Below are 17,483 nucleotides of genomic sequence, written 5' to 3' on the forward strand. Positions count from 1 at the left end.
CATATACTTCTTACTTAATAAAGAATTTTAAAAATAAATCTAAACAAATTTTAAAATAAGTACTCATGAGTTTACCCTAATAAGAAGTAAATAAATTAGAAATGATGAGGACAACACTAATACATTAACGTAGCCAATATAAAATAAAAACTTGATTTAGCGCAGATATAATAAAGATACAGCTAAGCATAATTGTCTTTTCATGGACACAAAATGATCAGAAATAGATACAATTTTGGATTAGGAATAAAGAGATGCAAACTGAGGGAATAATGCTTCTATCAAATTGTCAAGCTTCTCTTCTATCAAAAATAAATGGACAAGAGTAATGCTAAGCAATAAAAACAAATTCTAGCAATATCTATCACTTAAGCCACGGGATGATTGAATAATATGAAGTTATTAAACCCACTTATCTAAATTAATAATCCACATATTCTAATACTGAAACGGATAAATTTTCTCTCTAATCTTATTTCAAACGAAAAATAACAACATTGTGAAATTGACAAAATGTTCACCTATACGCAACCCCACCACATTGGTTTCACTTCTGAACAAATTGCCTCTTCGGCTTTTCCAAATTGCAACCGCCAAATTTTTAGCATTATTTTTTTCCCATTTGGGTCACAAAAATACTTCAATTATTACGCCTGTTTAACATTAAATAATAGTAACAATAACAATAACAATAATAATCATCATCATCATCATCTTTTGCAAAAAGAAAAGTGCTTAGCTTAAACATAAATATCAAATCAAGGGAGAGAGGAAAAATAGTGAAATGAATAGAAATAAATTTTAAGAACGAAGCTGTTCATCTACAAATTGTATTCTACATGCATTTCTACTGGTCCAAACGGCAGCTAATGTAGCCTTATATACAATAACTTTAAACATGAACCTAAAATAAGTGGAATGAAGGAGTGACACAAACAACAGAAACATAGATACATATAGCAAGTTCAACCACCTTAAAAATTAAACATGCAACCTAGCTATGTACATAGCAGGGAGCTTACTTATCAACCGTAATCTGTAGCTTAAGGATGGATTCTATGACTCACGGTATTTAGTCAGATCAAACGTGAGAGTCCTCGAACAACTGAAAAAAAAATTTTAAAAATTATGTTATATGAACTAAGGTAAATATAACGGATTTACACAATAAATATTTTAAAAAGAAATGCAATAAATGATGATAATAATGAAATCAATTGATAATGTGAAAGTATACCCTCTTTCAGAGTCCCTGTAAACACCAACTAAGGCTTCAGCTTTGTCATAAAAGCTGTCTTTCAGTGATATCACAATACTCTGGAAACCGTTGCCCCCATCAGCATCCTGGCTAACCCTTGCTCCTTCACAAGACTTCGCACGGATAAATCCAGCAACCTTAGCGACATTCAAGTTATCCAATGCAGCATCGACTTCATCCAATATGAAAAATGGTGAAGGCTTGTAGCTGAAACAAGAAGGGAGATTGGAATTCAGAATCAGAACCTTGTCCATGTTCCATGGAGTCTAATTGAGATTAATTTAAGACTTAATTACTTGGTTGGACCTTATGGTTTTATCAAATTTTTAATTAAATCGTTATAATTAAAAAATTTGTAATTGAGCTTTTATATTAGACAAAATTCTCAATTAAGTCCTTTCTAACTATATTTGTTTAAAAATAATTTTTCTTTTTGAATATTCGTTTTTGTATTTGATGTGGGATGAATTATAGAATATTCTTAAAGCAAATATTCTAAGATGATTTCATTTTTAAGAAAAAAATAACAACTAGTAAAGATGTAATTACAGATTTTTATCAAATTTAAGAACAAATTACAAACTTCTAAATTGTAATAACCAAACTAAAAATTTATTGAAACTATTGGAAATAACATAGTAGTTAAACTTTGATTTAATTAAGACTAAAATATTCGGAGTACCTTTTGACTTATTCAGTCTAAATTTTAAGAAAATGATTAACAAACTTGAAGATTCACATTTAAATGTGCACCTGTGCATATAGACAGATGTATAAGTCGTAAACAGAAAAAATTGTATACCTGTGGATGGAAAATAACAAAGCAAGAGCAGCAACAGTTTTCTCCCCACCAGATAGCTGCTCCATATCACGGAAGCGCTTTGTTGGGGGCATAGCAGTGTACTTGATGCCGTGTAGGAAAGGATCATCTTCATTTTCCAAGTTTAAATATGCTGTTCCACCCAGTGGATGTGTGCTACTCTTTGTGAGTTGTTTGTAAATTTTATCTATATTGCCAGATATATGGTTGAAAGCATCCATGAACAATTCATACCTGCATTCAACACACAAACTTCAGCTTTACAAATAGACAGATGATGTACAATCAGCAAATGCAGAGAGAGAATATTCAACCGAGAGTTAAAACAAATGCTAAGGAAACTACCATATGTATCGAAGTGATAATAACTAGGCTTAAAATCCCAAAAACACAACAAAGCCCTATCCCGATAAGTGGGACCGATTACATGGACCAAACAAAGCCATTGTGTCCGAACATTTCTCATCAATGGTTAAGACAATGTATTTTACTCTCTGAAGGGCAACCTACATTGTAAAGGAGCCAAATCCTTTGGTTTTTTTTGTGGGGCTGGGGGATGAGTTATTAACTTTACAACAACAAAGCCTTATTCCACTAAATCGGGTTGGCTACATGGATCAAATGACATTATTGCGTCTTATCAAATATCATGTCAGCAATAACCTCTTTTAGATTTTGATCTCTCTTGACCACCTCATTTAGGATAGGTTACCTCCGCCCCTAACCATTGGTCTATCTTTCATTTGATCTACCCCCAGATTGGATTTGTCCGCTGGTCTTCTCCCCACAAGTCCAAACCACCGAAACGATATTCCCCCATCTTTTCAACAATAGGCATCGCTCCAACTTTCTTTCTCATGTCCTCATTTCTTATTTTGTCCATTCATATATGGTCATTCATCCATCTAAACATTCTCATTTCGACCAGACTAAGCTTATGTTTGTATCACCTTTTATCATCCATCACCTCATTCCATTAAGCATATGAGCATAACTAGTCTAATGGCAATGTAATATAATTTACCTTTAAGTTATATCAACTTAAAAAAATAAAGAAAACAACTAACCATTTCCTTTTTCTCGTCAAGTCATGTACGCTATCTAAGAACTGAACTATTGGCTATGTGCTAATATTACACATACTGACTAACAGAACAAAAGTAATTTGTACCTCCTTTGCTTAACTGAATTGAATCTATCAGCTTTCTCCTTCTCTTCTTTCCTCACCAATTCAAACTCTTCAGTTACAGCTTTTTCCTTTTCAAGAAGAGCCTCATATTGGTCCAATGCCTTCAAATTTGGTGCTGTTCTTTCAATTTCAGATACCAAGGAATCCATTTTTTGTTTAAATTCCACCTCAATTTTATCCCTGTCAGAGTGCTTATCTTTCAATGCCCTGCTTAGCTGATCAAAATCAAAAACTGGACTTGGGGTTGAGGTGCCAGTATCCATTGGATCAGATATGGTTGGAAGGCTAATCTGTTCAAAGTCACACTTATCTAATATTTCCTGCTTTTGTACAATCATCTGCTCAATATGTGCTTCCTGTAAAAAAACATTAAATAAAACGTGTTGTTGGCTATCTATACTCATAAGTTACAGAAGAGACAACAGTTATAGCACATCTAACCTTGGTGTTTATCAGACGATTAAGTTTGGATATGTTTGTTGTGGCTGACGAAGCCTGCTTTTTCCATTCTTGGATTTCTTTCTCACAATCTTCCGACTTTGATTTCCACTCTACAAGAGTAACGAGAAAGAGAGAAAACCAATCAGACAAGCATGGAAAAAACCATAAACAGCAAACTGAAGTGACGGTGTCCTTTTGTGAAGATGGATCAATCATTTTTCCATCAATTCAAATGAAATAAAAGAGCACACACAGATAGCCAAGCTCTCACTACAATAACAAAGTAACAAACCAACTGTGAATATGAAGAGAGGAGAAAAAAGTGATCAACCCAATAAAACCTGAAAGTGTAATGTTTTCTATCTATATTATAAAGCAAACACAAGTTGTATCACATAAACCTTTTATTTCTTGCTTAAGCTGATCAATCTCTTCGGTAGCATTCTCGGTAGCCAACTTTGTTTCAGCTTCTTTGTTCTGTGCCCGTTTTAAATTATTCTGTAAAGTATCCAGGGATGATTCTAGCTCTTGAATTCTTGAACTCATGTCCCTATTTTGCTCATATTCCAATCTGTAAAAATAATTTCAAGAGAGAATATCCATAAATAGATGCATGAATTATTTCAAAAGTAACCAACAGGATGACAAGTAAAATCAAAACTCATGATCCAAATTTTCTTTTCTTTTTTAACTTTGGATTTGTCCTATATGATTTCTTCAAGATAGTTGAAAATTTTTAGTAAAAGAATCAACAAGGATGCACATTCCATACCACATGAAGAAAAGCTTTAGTTGAATTACTACTATTTATGCAAATGAAGAGCTGCAAATTGGCATTTCTCATAGAAATTGCATCTGCACAACATAGAATCTCTGATACAACAGCACCCATAGGATGGATATGGGTGTAAAAAGTGTACTAGTTAAGAAGATTCTTGTTTCTTAGAATAAAATAGGTACTAGGAAGCCAATGCAACCCACCCAAGTGTAAAATAGATATGAATAATTATACAGCAAACACTGCTATACACAATACCACAAATATTGTTTCTATCCTCTTTTTCCTTCATTCCATTTCCCAAAATCCTTTTTTTTTTCCTTCAACACAATCCAAGTCTAGTATTTTCTGTATTGTAATTTGTATTTAAATACATTTTCAGCAAAGCACATTGATAGAAGTTGCTTGTAAGTTCACAAAGAAATGCAAACATGTAAAACTTGTAGGTCAAGTTTTTAACAGATAACAAGAGGTACAATGTTTGGTTTAAAGGGAGAAAGTAACATACTGATATTTTAATTTTGAAATTTGGCTACTCAGTTCTAGCCTCTCTTCTGCAACACTCTGAGCATCTTTGAGTCGGTTTTCTTCATACTCACGGATATTTGCAACCCCAACAGACTTGCTAAACTTTTTGTAAGCCTCATCTGTTTTTTCATTTATGCCCTTCTCGAGCTCACTTATTTCTGATTTCCTCTTATCAACAGCATCTCTTAACTGAAGAGTTCAAACAACGTTAGGTATACAAGTATATTGCCATGACTATACAAATAAGAATGTCATCATCACCTTCTGGAGTTCCGGACTCATACGACCAATTTCTTCTTTGATGTTCTTTTTTTCGTGGCTCAAATTTCTAAGTTTGTCTTTGATGCTTTTCTGACAAAAGTTAAAAGCATAGAAAATTAAATAATTGTAATATACATATTGGTCAGAATCAAAGAAAAATCCTTCTAATCGACGGCCAGCAAAAACTTGCATTTATCTGTCTAAAAATGCAAAGAAAATTTCATTCCTAAGCACTGAGTTCCATATAAACTCTCATATAATAGACAACCAAAACGTGCAATATTCAATAGTTATAACCAAGGTGGAGAGAGCATGTGAAAATAGTCAAAAGCAGATATTACATAGCAAATAATAACAGACAGCTGAATCAGGCCAGTCAGCCAGTGTATATCACATTCATCGAAAATTCATCATCAGTTCCTATCCTGAAACCTTTAACAATTTCCATAAAGAAGTAATATGACGTGAATCATTTATCACAAATCGTAGAGGTTCATAATTTTTATATATCATAACATTCAGGCAAAGTGGTTTTGCTGGTGTATGAGGTGGGAGGAATGGTGGAAGAATCAAACTTACCTCCTCAATATCAGCGTAGTGGATTTTCTTCTCGAGTCCACTAATTTTGCCAGCAGCTTCAGACTCTTTGAGGTGCATATCTCTTATTGATCCTAGTTTTTCCAAATCTGATTCATACTGCTCTTTCTTTTTGTTAAGTCCTAAAAAACAACATGTTTATCGCAAGAGCAAAGCATTGGCTTGAACTGTGCCCAAATAATAACAATAAAATTAATAAAAACCTTCAATTTTCTTGTCATCCCACTGTTTTGACCTTGCTTCCATTCCACCACTAGTGCCACCAGTCATTGTGCCGGATTTTGTCAGCAGAATTCCGTCCACAGTCACAACTAACCAAATCACACAAGACAATGCTCACTATTTTGTATTTTAATATAAGTTTAACAAGATTAAAAGCACCAGGAATGCAATACATGTATAATGTGTAGTGTCAGATTCTTAAGAAGCAAAATGGCTGTTATATAAGCAACAAAACAACAAATAACTCAATGTAATGAGACAAAGTCAATTAAAAGTTATAAACTGAGGAGACCAGAAAATAAAGGAAATACAAAACCAGTGGGAAAGAAAAATGGCGGGTTAAAATAATAACATAAATACCCGAGAACTCCCATCTAGTTTACAAGCAAATGATATTAAGAAGATAATGTATCTGTAGCTAATAGAAAGAAAGAAATAATGCATAGTTACCTTTAAACCTCTCACCACTCCAGCCTAAAACTTTGGCCTCCTCAAGATCATCACAAACAAGAGTATTTCCCACAGCAAAGAGAATTGCCTTCTCCAAGGAAGGATCAAACTTGAGCTAGTTAAGTTGAAAACTTAAAAAAGAACTTGGTTCATCAAAAGCATATACTTATATCCCTATATTATATTAGATTAAAGGTAAATAGGTTATTAATACGCCATTTCCTTTCTCCTCATTTTCCTCTCTTCATAACCAAGAGAAAATATATATGCATACACACACACTAAGTTTCTTTCTCTATATTTTCTCTTCTACCAATTTTCAAAGTATTGTCAAATACAGCAGGAAGAATCTGAAGTAAAAGTATCGCAGATTTATCTTGTTAAATGCAGCAGGAAAAATCTGAAGTTAAAGTGTGGCAAATTTAAGCAATGGCTGACAAAAGAATAGCACTCAAGAATTCAGAAATTTCAAGCACTATGGTTAACAACAAACATTGTTTATCTTTTAAAACAGTCAAGTAAAGCATGATAATAGAACGTTCCAGAGAAAGTTCCCAATTTTATGAGAACAACTTCAAATAACGAAATCTGAAAGCACCTATATACACTTTCACAACTAGATTTTTAAAGAAGCCACTGGTTGAAAAGGATATTGAATCACATCAAAAACCAGTTTCGCTGTACCCCCTAATGTGCGCAATCTTTCCATGATTGGCTTCACTCGAACTGATTGCAGAGGAATGAATGTCTGAGGAGGAAGCCTTTGATCTTTTAAATACTGCAAAGGAGCAAACAAATTGATGGTATAATTAATGCATAAACCAAATAAAATCAATGCGCCAAATCTAGAAATATTGGAAGCAATGATATTTTTTACATTTTACACATTGTCTATGCACTTGCAGCAATTAAAGTATCTTTTCAGGATAACCAAAGACACAGGAAGCAAGTAGCAAGATGGGTCAAACGTAACATTTTCTAGCAGAAATGCAGCAGCAACAGCAACGTAAAATTAACTAATCCAGTCATCATGGATGAAAAGGCAACAAATGTTATTCCTGCAGCTTGAAGGCACCAGCCTAAATTTTTGCTGATTGAGTTTTGGTTCATGAAGTTTATACAGCACAACATATCCTGTGCAATAGCACAGTCCAAGACAAACTGCTATCTATTTTCTCAGAGAAATGATTTATCCTCCTAATAAATCTTCCTAAATATCCCCCTAACCACTAAATAAGGGAAGAATGTATTGCATTTTATATTTCAAGACATTTAAAAAATCTCATTTTTACTTCATTTACTACTTAGGAGGATGTTTATGAATGTATTTATGATGCTATATCATTAATCTTCTTAATGTTTCAAAGCTGAAGCAGTGCTCCCACACACATATCAGCATTAATATTAATGTTGCTTTGGCAAATCAACAATACGCGGTGTCCAAATAAAAGGCAAACACAGTTTCAACAGCAAAATAGAAATAGAAAGCTGTAAAATGATCATATTTTTTCGAGGACTTTCCCTCCAGACATGTTAATTCAAAAGCTATGCCTTTAGAAAACTTGTTTATTGGTTTTTGCTCCTGTACGGAGGATTATCATCCATCTTCATGTACTATTCGCTCGATCTTAATGATATTTTTTCCTTTATAAAAAAACAGAAACAATGAGTTGCAAAAGATGACTCGGTAGTTATTATTAAACAGACACACATACACCCAATAGCACAAAACACAATTAGGAAATCTGATTAGCACCTTGATGCATTCCTTTCCAGTCTTTTCATCTTCAACTACAACTGCATCCATAAATTTACCCATAGCAACAGTAACAGCAAGGTTATACTTCTTCTGTGTTGGCCTGCAAAGATCAGTCATGCGTCCATGGACCCCTTGAAATAGGCGTTTCAGAGCCTCCACAGCCTGAGACAGCCTAGCATCTCTTTCATTTTCATATCTATCAGCCTTCAATTCACGTAGCTGATTTTCTATTTCACTAATTTTTAGCTCCAAGCTTTTATGTTTAGTCCTGCAGATCAAAATCAGCATGGCCATCTACATATCCTCAGTAAAGTACTTCGACAAAACAGGAGCTTAACCAATTAAAAGTTTTAAAAAAAAAAAGTAGTTATTTTACCTAGAATCACGATGTTTCTCCTCCATCACACGCAGTTCCTTTTTCAGTTTCTCAAGCTCGTTCTTGTTTCCTTCAGAACCACCAAGAATTTTTTTAAGCCTTGTCTTCATCTGTGTTTCTTGCAAATCCAACTCAGACACCCTGTTTTCCAACTGTTGAAGATTTTCTTCCAAATTTTTTTTAGCTTCACTATCAGCATGCTGCTGCCTATCTAGAAGCTCTTTCTTCTCTCTTAGCTCTGCAGTTTTCATTCCAATTTCTTCCTTGCTGCAATAGTAACTCCACATCATAAATTTGCCAGAGAGAGAGAAAGAGAAGAAAGCTGAAAATCAACATGCACGCAACACTAGTGCTGACAAAAATTCTTTCTTTTTCTCCCTTCAGCTACTTTCCAACTAAAAATGCATGGCTAACTAATATAAGCAATGAATAACAACAACAACAAAGCCTAATCAGTTATCCCACAAGGTGGGGTCAACTACTTGAATCAAACAAACCATAGTGCTCTGTCATGGATCACCAAATACAATTGTAAAGCAGGCAACATGATCTTCACATATTTGCCAAATGTAGCCAAAATCACATATCCAAACATGTTTCGACTTTCAAAATCTGACAATGACATTTGTTCTCATTTTTTTGTTCCTTCTCAATTTGAGAATAGCCAACACCCAATTTTCACACACAAGAAATGGCAAATATATGTCTGTGTGTGTGCTCATGCAGGGTTCTAGAAAGACCAAATATCCCTAATATTTAACATGATTTGCATTAAACATGCATAACCAAAAAGCATAAGTGCACAGTGAATAAGCAATGACAATTTTAATTGCAACCTATAACTAAACCCTATGATTTAAGTTCTTACTCCAACCATGATGCAGCAAGTCAGAAAAAGATAAGGAATAAAAGAAATGAAGAGTAACATATAACAAAGAGCAACGGCATAAAAGAATGGGAATTTTTATTAATATACACCCACATTTGAAAATATTTTTCCAAGTCATCACCGTCTAACTGTAGCTGATTACGAACATCTCGACTCCTTTCTTGTAGGGCTGCCATTTTTGCTGTAAGATCCTGTATCCCCTTCTGTAGCTCTTCTATATCATTAGCATGTCTCCTCCGTTCTGCTCTTTTCTTTTCAAGCTCCTTATTGCTTTTCTTAATTTTTGAATTTATACGATTAATTTCCTCCCGCAGCTTGAGGAGCTCAGGTTGCTGCATGGACAACAGGAAAAACAAGGAGTAATTCCATAAATTAATCATTCCATAAGAGAGTGACAAATACAATACAAATAAGGAACAAAATTCCAAAAGCATAGCAAGATGAATGTCAGCAACTCCTAGCTAGTAGCTAGCTCTCATTTTATTTTGCCTACACAAGTTAGGAACTGCTAGCTTAGATAGGTTGCAAACTAGGGTGGGTGCTAACCAACTACTCATGCTACTGCCAGAATAATAAAACCATTCTCCAGAACTTGGAAATCTAATCTTAAGACTAATTCTCTTCAGAGAAATATGAACAAAAGCAACAAAATTCAAAAAATAATGCACTCAACCAAATCATGCATAAAGTTCAATGGATGGTGTTGAGGATGAAGTGATGACAATGATCTTATATTCCTTCACATACCAAATGTGGTAAAAATACTCACACTCTTGTCAAGTCTGCTACTTTTCTCCGTAATTTTTTTTTCACGCAATGCAATCTCTTTCAGATATTTGGCTTGCTCCTTTTTCTTTTTACTAGCCTCACGTTCAAAATTTTCTAGTTCTTCCATAACTTCTTTACGGCGTTTTTCATCATCGTCAAGCTCCTCGTTTGTTTTAGCAACATCCTTTTCTATATTGAACAACTGCCACAGGAAATGTTCTTTCTTTATAGATTTCTGCAGGGAAAAAAAAACAAACAGATACAGCATAATCAGTCCACATAAGATCAAGAGAGATGAGGAAAAAATGCATTAATCAATAGGTTCATACATAATTCAACTTGAAACATGAGGTTACAAAAACAAGTATCCAACAGAGTAATATCATCTTTTCCATCAACAGAAGCAAATAATATGATTCAAGAAATGTCTCAAAACAACTTTGCAGCTAAACTTGCAAACATAATTTTAAAATTAATCCTGCAATTTCGCAGAAAAGTAGCAATTTCAGATCCCTAGACTACGCATGGTTTGTGTTCAGCACCCAAAAATAAGCATTCTAAGAAAAGGAGTCCGTATCATCACACAGTTGGCTAGTATTATACTATATCATATCATTCCAACCTAATGACTTGCTTGGAAGAAATGCACAATAAGTGCGTAAAAGTTTGCTGATGGTGAGACATTAAAATTGCAGAAATGAGCAGAGAAATGAGAAAACATAAAATTCATGAGATATTAATACCAGTTGTTCTTGCAGTCGGAGATGTTTCTCTGCCTCTTCTTTTTGTTCTTTCTTCTGTTTTCTCTCCATCACCACTGTCTTTTTCTTTTGATAGACAAGTGCTGATTTTTCTTCAGCTTCACCCTTTTCTTCTTCAAATTGCTCGTAGTCCCTCTTGAGCTCATCAGAGCCAGATATTTGCTCGAGAAGGGCAGTAAGTTCCTTTGGGTTTTTTGATGCAATGGATTCTACATCACCCTGTATGAGAAAGCCAATTGATCAAATGAGCAAGTATGGTCATTCATGAATTTCAACTATGCAAACCACCATATGGGATGCAAATTGCAACTTTTGAGTGATTTGATACTCCATCCATCATGGACACAAAGTCCAACTCAATAAGCTTACCAAAGTGGTATGCATACTTGTACAATCAGTTTCCAAGCTTAAAATATAGATTCACACCATCAAAGGGAGCTGGTGAAGGTTGAAATGTGAGTCTACAATCTAGGTTTGGAAATTGAGCTAGTATTGTTTCAGCAATACTGCCATTTGGGCTGTTACCACAACCATATGCTGAACTTTTCCATAACTGTCCATAATTTTAATGATTGCCTCATTGCAAATCAAAATTAAGATAACAAAAACCACCTAAAGCAAGATACTACCATATCTTTCGATAATCAGTTAATCACAAACCAAAATTTATAACCACAAACTTAGCACATAATATGGGAGATACTCCCTCTTTTTTCATTTTTACTTAGTCAATTTAGCAGATCCAAAGGAAACTAAAGGAACTTTTCAAAAGTCCAAATTCACATTCTGAACTTTTTTCCCATTTGGCTGTTCAATATTCACTTACCAAAAACAAATCATTTTTCATAGTGTGAAGTTAAAATATTTAATTCTGCAAGAACCCTTACAAAAGAAACACTTATATTATCACGTATCAAAAACAACTAACTCACAGTTACTTTACAATTGTTCCCTGCTCATAAACTATTGAAAGAGCTATTTACCTAACAGGCCCTAGACCAGATGCCCAATTATAAAAACTATTTTATCTAAACACCCATATTAAATGTCTAGCATATAGTTTCATAGAGTTAACACTACATACATCTACCTTCTCCCAAGAGACACAACAACCTAACGGTGTGCTCGTTTCATACCATTCAAACAATTTCAAAAGGAAATTGGTATGCCTACGTTTATGCTTCATAGCCCTATGCAGTCCCTACAAATTACAAGTCCAACTAACTGAGTCTCACCGACCACAATTTCCTTTAATTACATACATAGAAAACAAACATTTTTTTTTTTTGAAAAAATAAATGATGTTCAAATAATCAAATTCACCTGAAAGACGAGAAAATTGCGAGCCTTGACAAGTATCCCGAGGGACTTGAGCTTGGCATTGTAAACATCCCAAGTGACAACGTTACCGTCGATTCGGTACTCGCTGGCGCCGGCGCTGGTGATGGCTCGAGTGAACGTGATCTCGGTGTCCGAACTGTTACTACCATTATTGTTGTTGAGCTGGTAGACGAGCCGAACGAATGCCCTGCGTCCCTTCTGCTCCTTCTCCTTGTCGTCGGAGGCGTAGATGAGGTCCCTCAGCTGCGCACCACGGAGTTGGCCGGTGCGGACGCCGAGGACGAAGCTGATTGCGTCCATGAGGTTCGATTTTCCGGCGCCGTTGGGACCGATGATGGCGGTGAAGTCGAAGAAGGGGCCGATTACTTGGTGGCCCTTGTAGGACTTGAAATTCTCCATTTCCAGGCGGTGGATTCTCCCCGCCGGGGACGGGAGAGACGGCATCGTGAAGTGGGGGGAACCCTAGATTCGGAATTTGAGTGAATGTGGGAGTAAGTTAGTGAGTGAGTGAGGGGATTTGGGGATTAGGGTTTGGGAATTTGCGGGGAATTGAAAAGAAGAGAGGGGGAATTGGCGGGAGGGTGGAATTTTGGGGAGAGAGATTATGTTCTGTTTGGGGAATTGTTTAGTGTGAACTGTGAAGTGTAAACTGTTAAACGGGAGTCATCCATTAAAAATTTAAAACACCACGTCAACAAATAAGCCAAAAGTTTTCTGATTTGATTTAAAAAGAAAAAAAAAAAGGGTAAATGACATAAACAATTAAATGGCTTCTAATATTAAATTTGATTTATACTTTTTCAAAGGATTCCATTTATATAATTTATTCGATTTACTACTCATACAGTATATATATATATGTAATTATTACTGAACAATATATATGGTAAATCGAATTAGCTTAATTCGATTTAATTATTGTTATTTATTTTATATTAACTTTAAAATATAAATATTAATAAAAAAATATTTTCATTTAAATTTAAATTAAATACCAAACAAATAAAAAAAAATATCCAATTTTTGTGTTTTAGTCGAATTCCAAAAAATCTACATTTTTATAAATTTATGAATTTAAAACATAATAATAAACAATTTTTAAGAAATTCATTAAAAACATTCTTTGTTTATTTTTTTATTATTTTTTATAATTATATTTTTCTTTTCAAATTTTGTTAATAAAAATAAATTAGATTTTTATAATGTGTTTTAGTTTATCATTAAATAAAAAATATATAAGAACATTAATTTTTGTGTCTCTATTCTATGTGTCTTATTCTTAATGTTTTGTCTTGTCTTGTTTTCAAAACCAAACACAACCATTAATACCTCCTTCAAGCCACTCTCTTGTTAGAGATATAATGAGTTAATACTCAAAGTGGTTGCTGAATTTGCAGTTGAGCCTCAATGTCGTTCCTAAACTTAAAATTGCCCCAAATTTGTCCCTCAACTCAACAATGGTAGTTCTAGAGATACTTTTCAATGACGAAATAATGACGTGGTTGGATAGAGGCCACATTGAAAACCACGTTGTACTGGTAAAATGTCGACCTTTCATTTTTGGCACCCAAATAGAATATAAAGCACGTCCTTTTAAGGTATTTTTGACAGTTTTAACTCTCGAAATACCCTAAATGATATCGTTTATGTTCTATCTGGGCGCTAAAAATGAAACGGCGACATTTTACTAGTCAGCGTGGCTTCCAACGTGGCATCTGTCCAACTATGTCATCATTTCATTACCGGAAAGTATCTCATAAATGACCATTGTTAAGTTGAGGGACAAATTTGGGGCAATTTTAAGTTCAAAGACGACATTGAGGCTTGACTGCAAGTTCAAGTACAACTTTGAGTATTAACTCAAGATATAACTATTCATGTTACCTCTTCCTATCAGTTTAAACTTTTGGGATTAGTAGCTTTATGATATGGTATCAGAGTTCTATGTCTGAAAAGTCTAGAGTTCAATCCTTGGTGAACCCTAAAAGTGGTGAAAAAATAGCATAAGGCAAATAAAAAGAGAAAAAGAAGACCTATATAAAAATTAAGCAAACCCAAAAGAGACTCTTACGAAACATATTGCTAACTTTTCTAACTTTTCTACTTCCAAAAATTGGTTCCTTGTTTGATCAACCATGGAAAATATCATAATATCTAATAAACAAATGCCAATGCTAATCACGGTTCTTTCTTTTTTTGGTTCGTAGTTTTGTACATTCTGTTTTTTTTTTCATTCAGTTCACTATCTCCCTTTTTTCTCTGAACTCTGATAAACCTCTCTTTTTCCAATTTTTTCATTTAGTTCAATATGTGTACTTCCAGACAAGCCCATGACCCTAATACCCCTGTCCCTGACTCTGCTGATACTGTTTCTGCTCATCTTACAGTTATTGTCCGTTCTAGGAGAATTTACCCAGGCCAAAAATTTATTAGTACTGTGGAAGAAGAAAATACCAATGACACCGTATGTAACTTTTATGAAAAAATTATGAAAGGAGACATTACATGGGTAAATGAGCACTTAATGATCAAGCTTGAAAATATTGCTGGATATAAAATTGTCCCAAAAGATGTTATTGCTGAATTATGGGAGTATTATAATTAGAAAAGAATCGAAGAAGACAGAGTATTATACTGACAAGCACAAAATTAAAGAACATAATATCAATGCTAGGGAGCTTGATTTAAAAAGTTTGGGATCTGGATTGTTAGAAATAGATGCTCAAGGAATTGATGAAATTCATTATCCAAATTCAACTCCAATGGTAGTAGTTAGAGGGGGTGCAGGTTTTATGAGAGGTCCAATTAATTTATTTGTTAAAAGATCTGAAACTGCCATTGCAAGAAACAAAAGAGAAAAATTGAGGCAGCAAAACATTAAAGAAGCATGTAATAAGAAAGCAGTTCGTAGAGTTCATCGTTACATAGCATGGTGGTTCTACCAAACTAGAATTTCATTAAACCTAGTGTGGTTGAAGAGTTTTCAAAAAATATTGTGGGCTGTTGGAAATTTCGTTTCCAATTTACCTGTTTTCTACTTATCATGCTCTAAGGGTTCCTTTCTTTAATGAAGAGTTAGAATACACTAAAGGATTGTTGAAGGGTCATAAAGAATAATGAAAAAAGTATGGCTGCTCTATTTTGTCAGATACTTGGATATATAAGAGATAAAAGAGCATTATTAATTTTTTTTTGTAAACCCCTCTTGGTACAATATTTTTAAAGTCTATTGATGTCTTTGATTATGTGAAGATTGGTGAAATTTTATTTGAGCTTATTGATAGTATTGTGAAAGAAACTAGGAATCAAAATGTTGTTCAGGTTGTAACTAACAATGGAAGTAACTATATTCTAGTCGGTAAGATGCAGATGGAGAAAATATTGAATTTGTTTTGGATCTCTTGTGTTGTCCATTGTTTGGATTTGATGCTTGAAGACATTGGAAAAATACCATTAATTTAAAAGATCATAAAAGTGCCATTTTGATGTGTGCTTCAAATATTGGTGATATGAAAAGATCAAGTATTATCTAGAAGTTATTAGTTATATTTTTAGAATGTTCAATTTAGTTTGATGTATTTTGATTTTGTTTATTTAGTTACTAAATTGTACTTTATGTTATGAGTTTAGGATTTTCTTTATTTTAACCTAATAAGAGGTTATAAATACCGCATAAATTATTGTAGTCGTCATTCAATGATTAAAGATGAAAAAGTTCCTTTTTAGTTTCGTGATGAAACCATGGTGTGGATAAGTGAGATTGAGTGAGTCCCTCTCTTGTTACATCAGAGAATTGGGTAGAAGGTTGAGTGAGTCCCTTCGATTCAATTCCCAAACTATGCTTTGGACAAGCTAGGTTCAGGAGTCACTTTCTTGTTGCATCAAAAAATTGGGTAGAAAGTAGAGTGATTCTCTTTGTATTCAATTTCAATCTATCCATTTTATTTTCTATTTCAATTTCAATATATCTTTTTATTTACTTAGAATTCTTGTCTTTTTATTTATCTTTTTCTTATCACATCTCTTTGATTAGCTTTACTTACAGTCACTCTAACACTTTATCTATGTTGAGACACTTCACAAATGATAAAGAATTGGTAAGACATATTGTCACTTGATTTGCCACTTTATTTCTCTCTTTAGAAAGGCTTTATGAGGAGAAAAAAATTTGAGAAGAACGTTGATCTCGGATAAGTGAGTAAGGAATAAGTTGTCAAAGGAGACACATGGGAAGGAGACAACAAAGATTGTTATTAGGTCCTTTTTCTGTGATCATGTCAAGTACACCCTTAAGATCATGAATCCTCTTATTCGGTGCTTAGACTTGTTGATGGGGAGAAGAAGCCACCAATAGGTTATATTTATGAAGCAATGGGGAAGGAAAAGGAATGCATCATGAAAATATTTTTTAATTATGTGAGCAAGTACAATGATGTTTTTAAAATCATTGACAACAGACGGAATTGCCAACTTCATCATCTATTATACAACTGGTCATTTTCTAAATCCAGAGACGTTTTATGACAACTTTCGTATTGAGCTGGATTTAGAAGTTATAAAGGGGTAGTTTGAGTGCATCACTAGATTAGTGCCAAGTCCAACTATGTAATAGAAGTTATTGGAGGAGCAAGTATTATACAAGGCTAACTTTGGACTTTTTGGATTAAATGTAACACCCTACCACATAGAGCTTTACACCTAGGATGTAAAACAGAGGTGGCAAGGTGCTACGACTTCTAAAAATTAAAATACATACATATAATAGTAGCAAGAATATAATAAACTAGGAGTTTTGAAAAATAGGTAAAACAAAATTGCGAAACGAAAAGCGCAACGCTCTGGAAACAGAATAAATTGCGTGTGAAGAAAACTATAATTATCAAACATAAGATAATAAAAGTAGGAATAGAGGGCCAAGGATACAAAATAACAAGCTCCTAACTCAGCCCGTGAAGTCAAGGCTGGCAGGAGAATATTTACACATATATACATACATAACCAAAACCCAAATATACATAAACAAAATCTTGTCTCTCCATAAACCT

The 17,483-nt window shown here is 33.9% G+C and overlaps 1 protein-coding gene across 1 annotated transcript; it reads right to left on the reverse strand.

Moving 5' to 3' along the window:
- LOC107625042 (structural maintenance of chromosomes protein 1) lies at window positions 769-13,079 on the reverse strand. Its single transcript, XM_016327573.2, has 18 exons — window positions 12,421-13,079; window positions 11,080-11,316; window positions 10,338-10,571; window positions 9,662-9,900; window positions 8,680-8,946; window positions 8,301-8,571; window positions 7,198-7,322; window positions 6,545-6,654; window positions 6,076-6,183; window positions 5,855-5,994; window positions 5,276-5,365; window positions 4,995-5,203; window positions 4,110-4,279; window positions 3,709-3,818; window positions 3,250-3,623; window positions 2,061-2,312; window positions 1,238-1,465; window positions 769-1,105 (listed from the first exon to the last, which is right to left on the reverse strand). Exons 1-18 carry the CDS (start codon window positions 12,880-12,882, stop codon window positions 1,057-1,059), a joined length of 3,675 nt encoding a protein of 1,224 aa, XP_016183059.1. The 5' UTR covers window positions 12,883-13,079; the 3' UTR covers window positions 769-1,056.

Source organism: Arachis ipaensis, chromosome B02, assembly GCF_000816755.2.
Source record: "Arachis ipaensis cultivar K30076 chromosome B02, Araip1.1, whole genome shotgun sequence".
Lineage (NCBI taxonomy): Eukaryota > Viridiplantae > Streptophyta > Magnoliopsida > Fabales > Fabaceae > Arachis > Arachis ipaensis.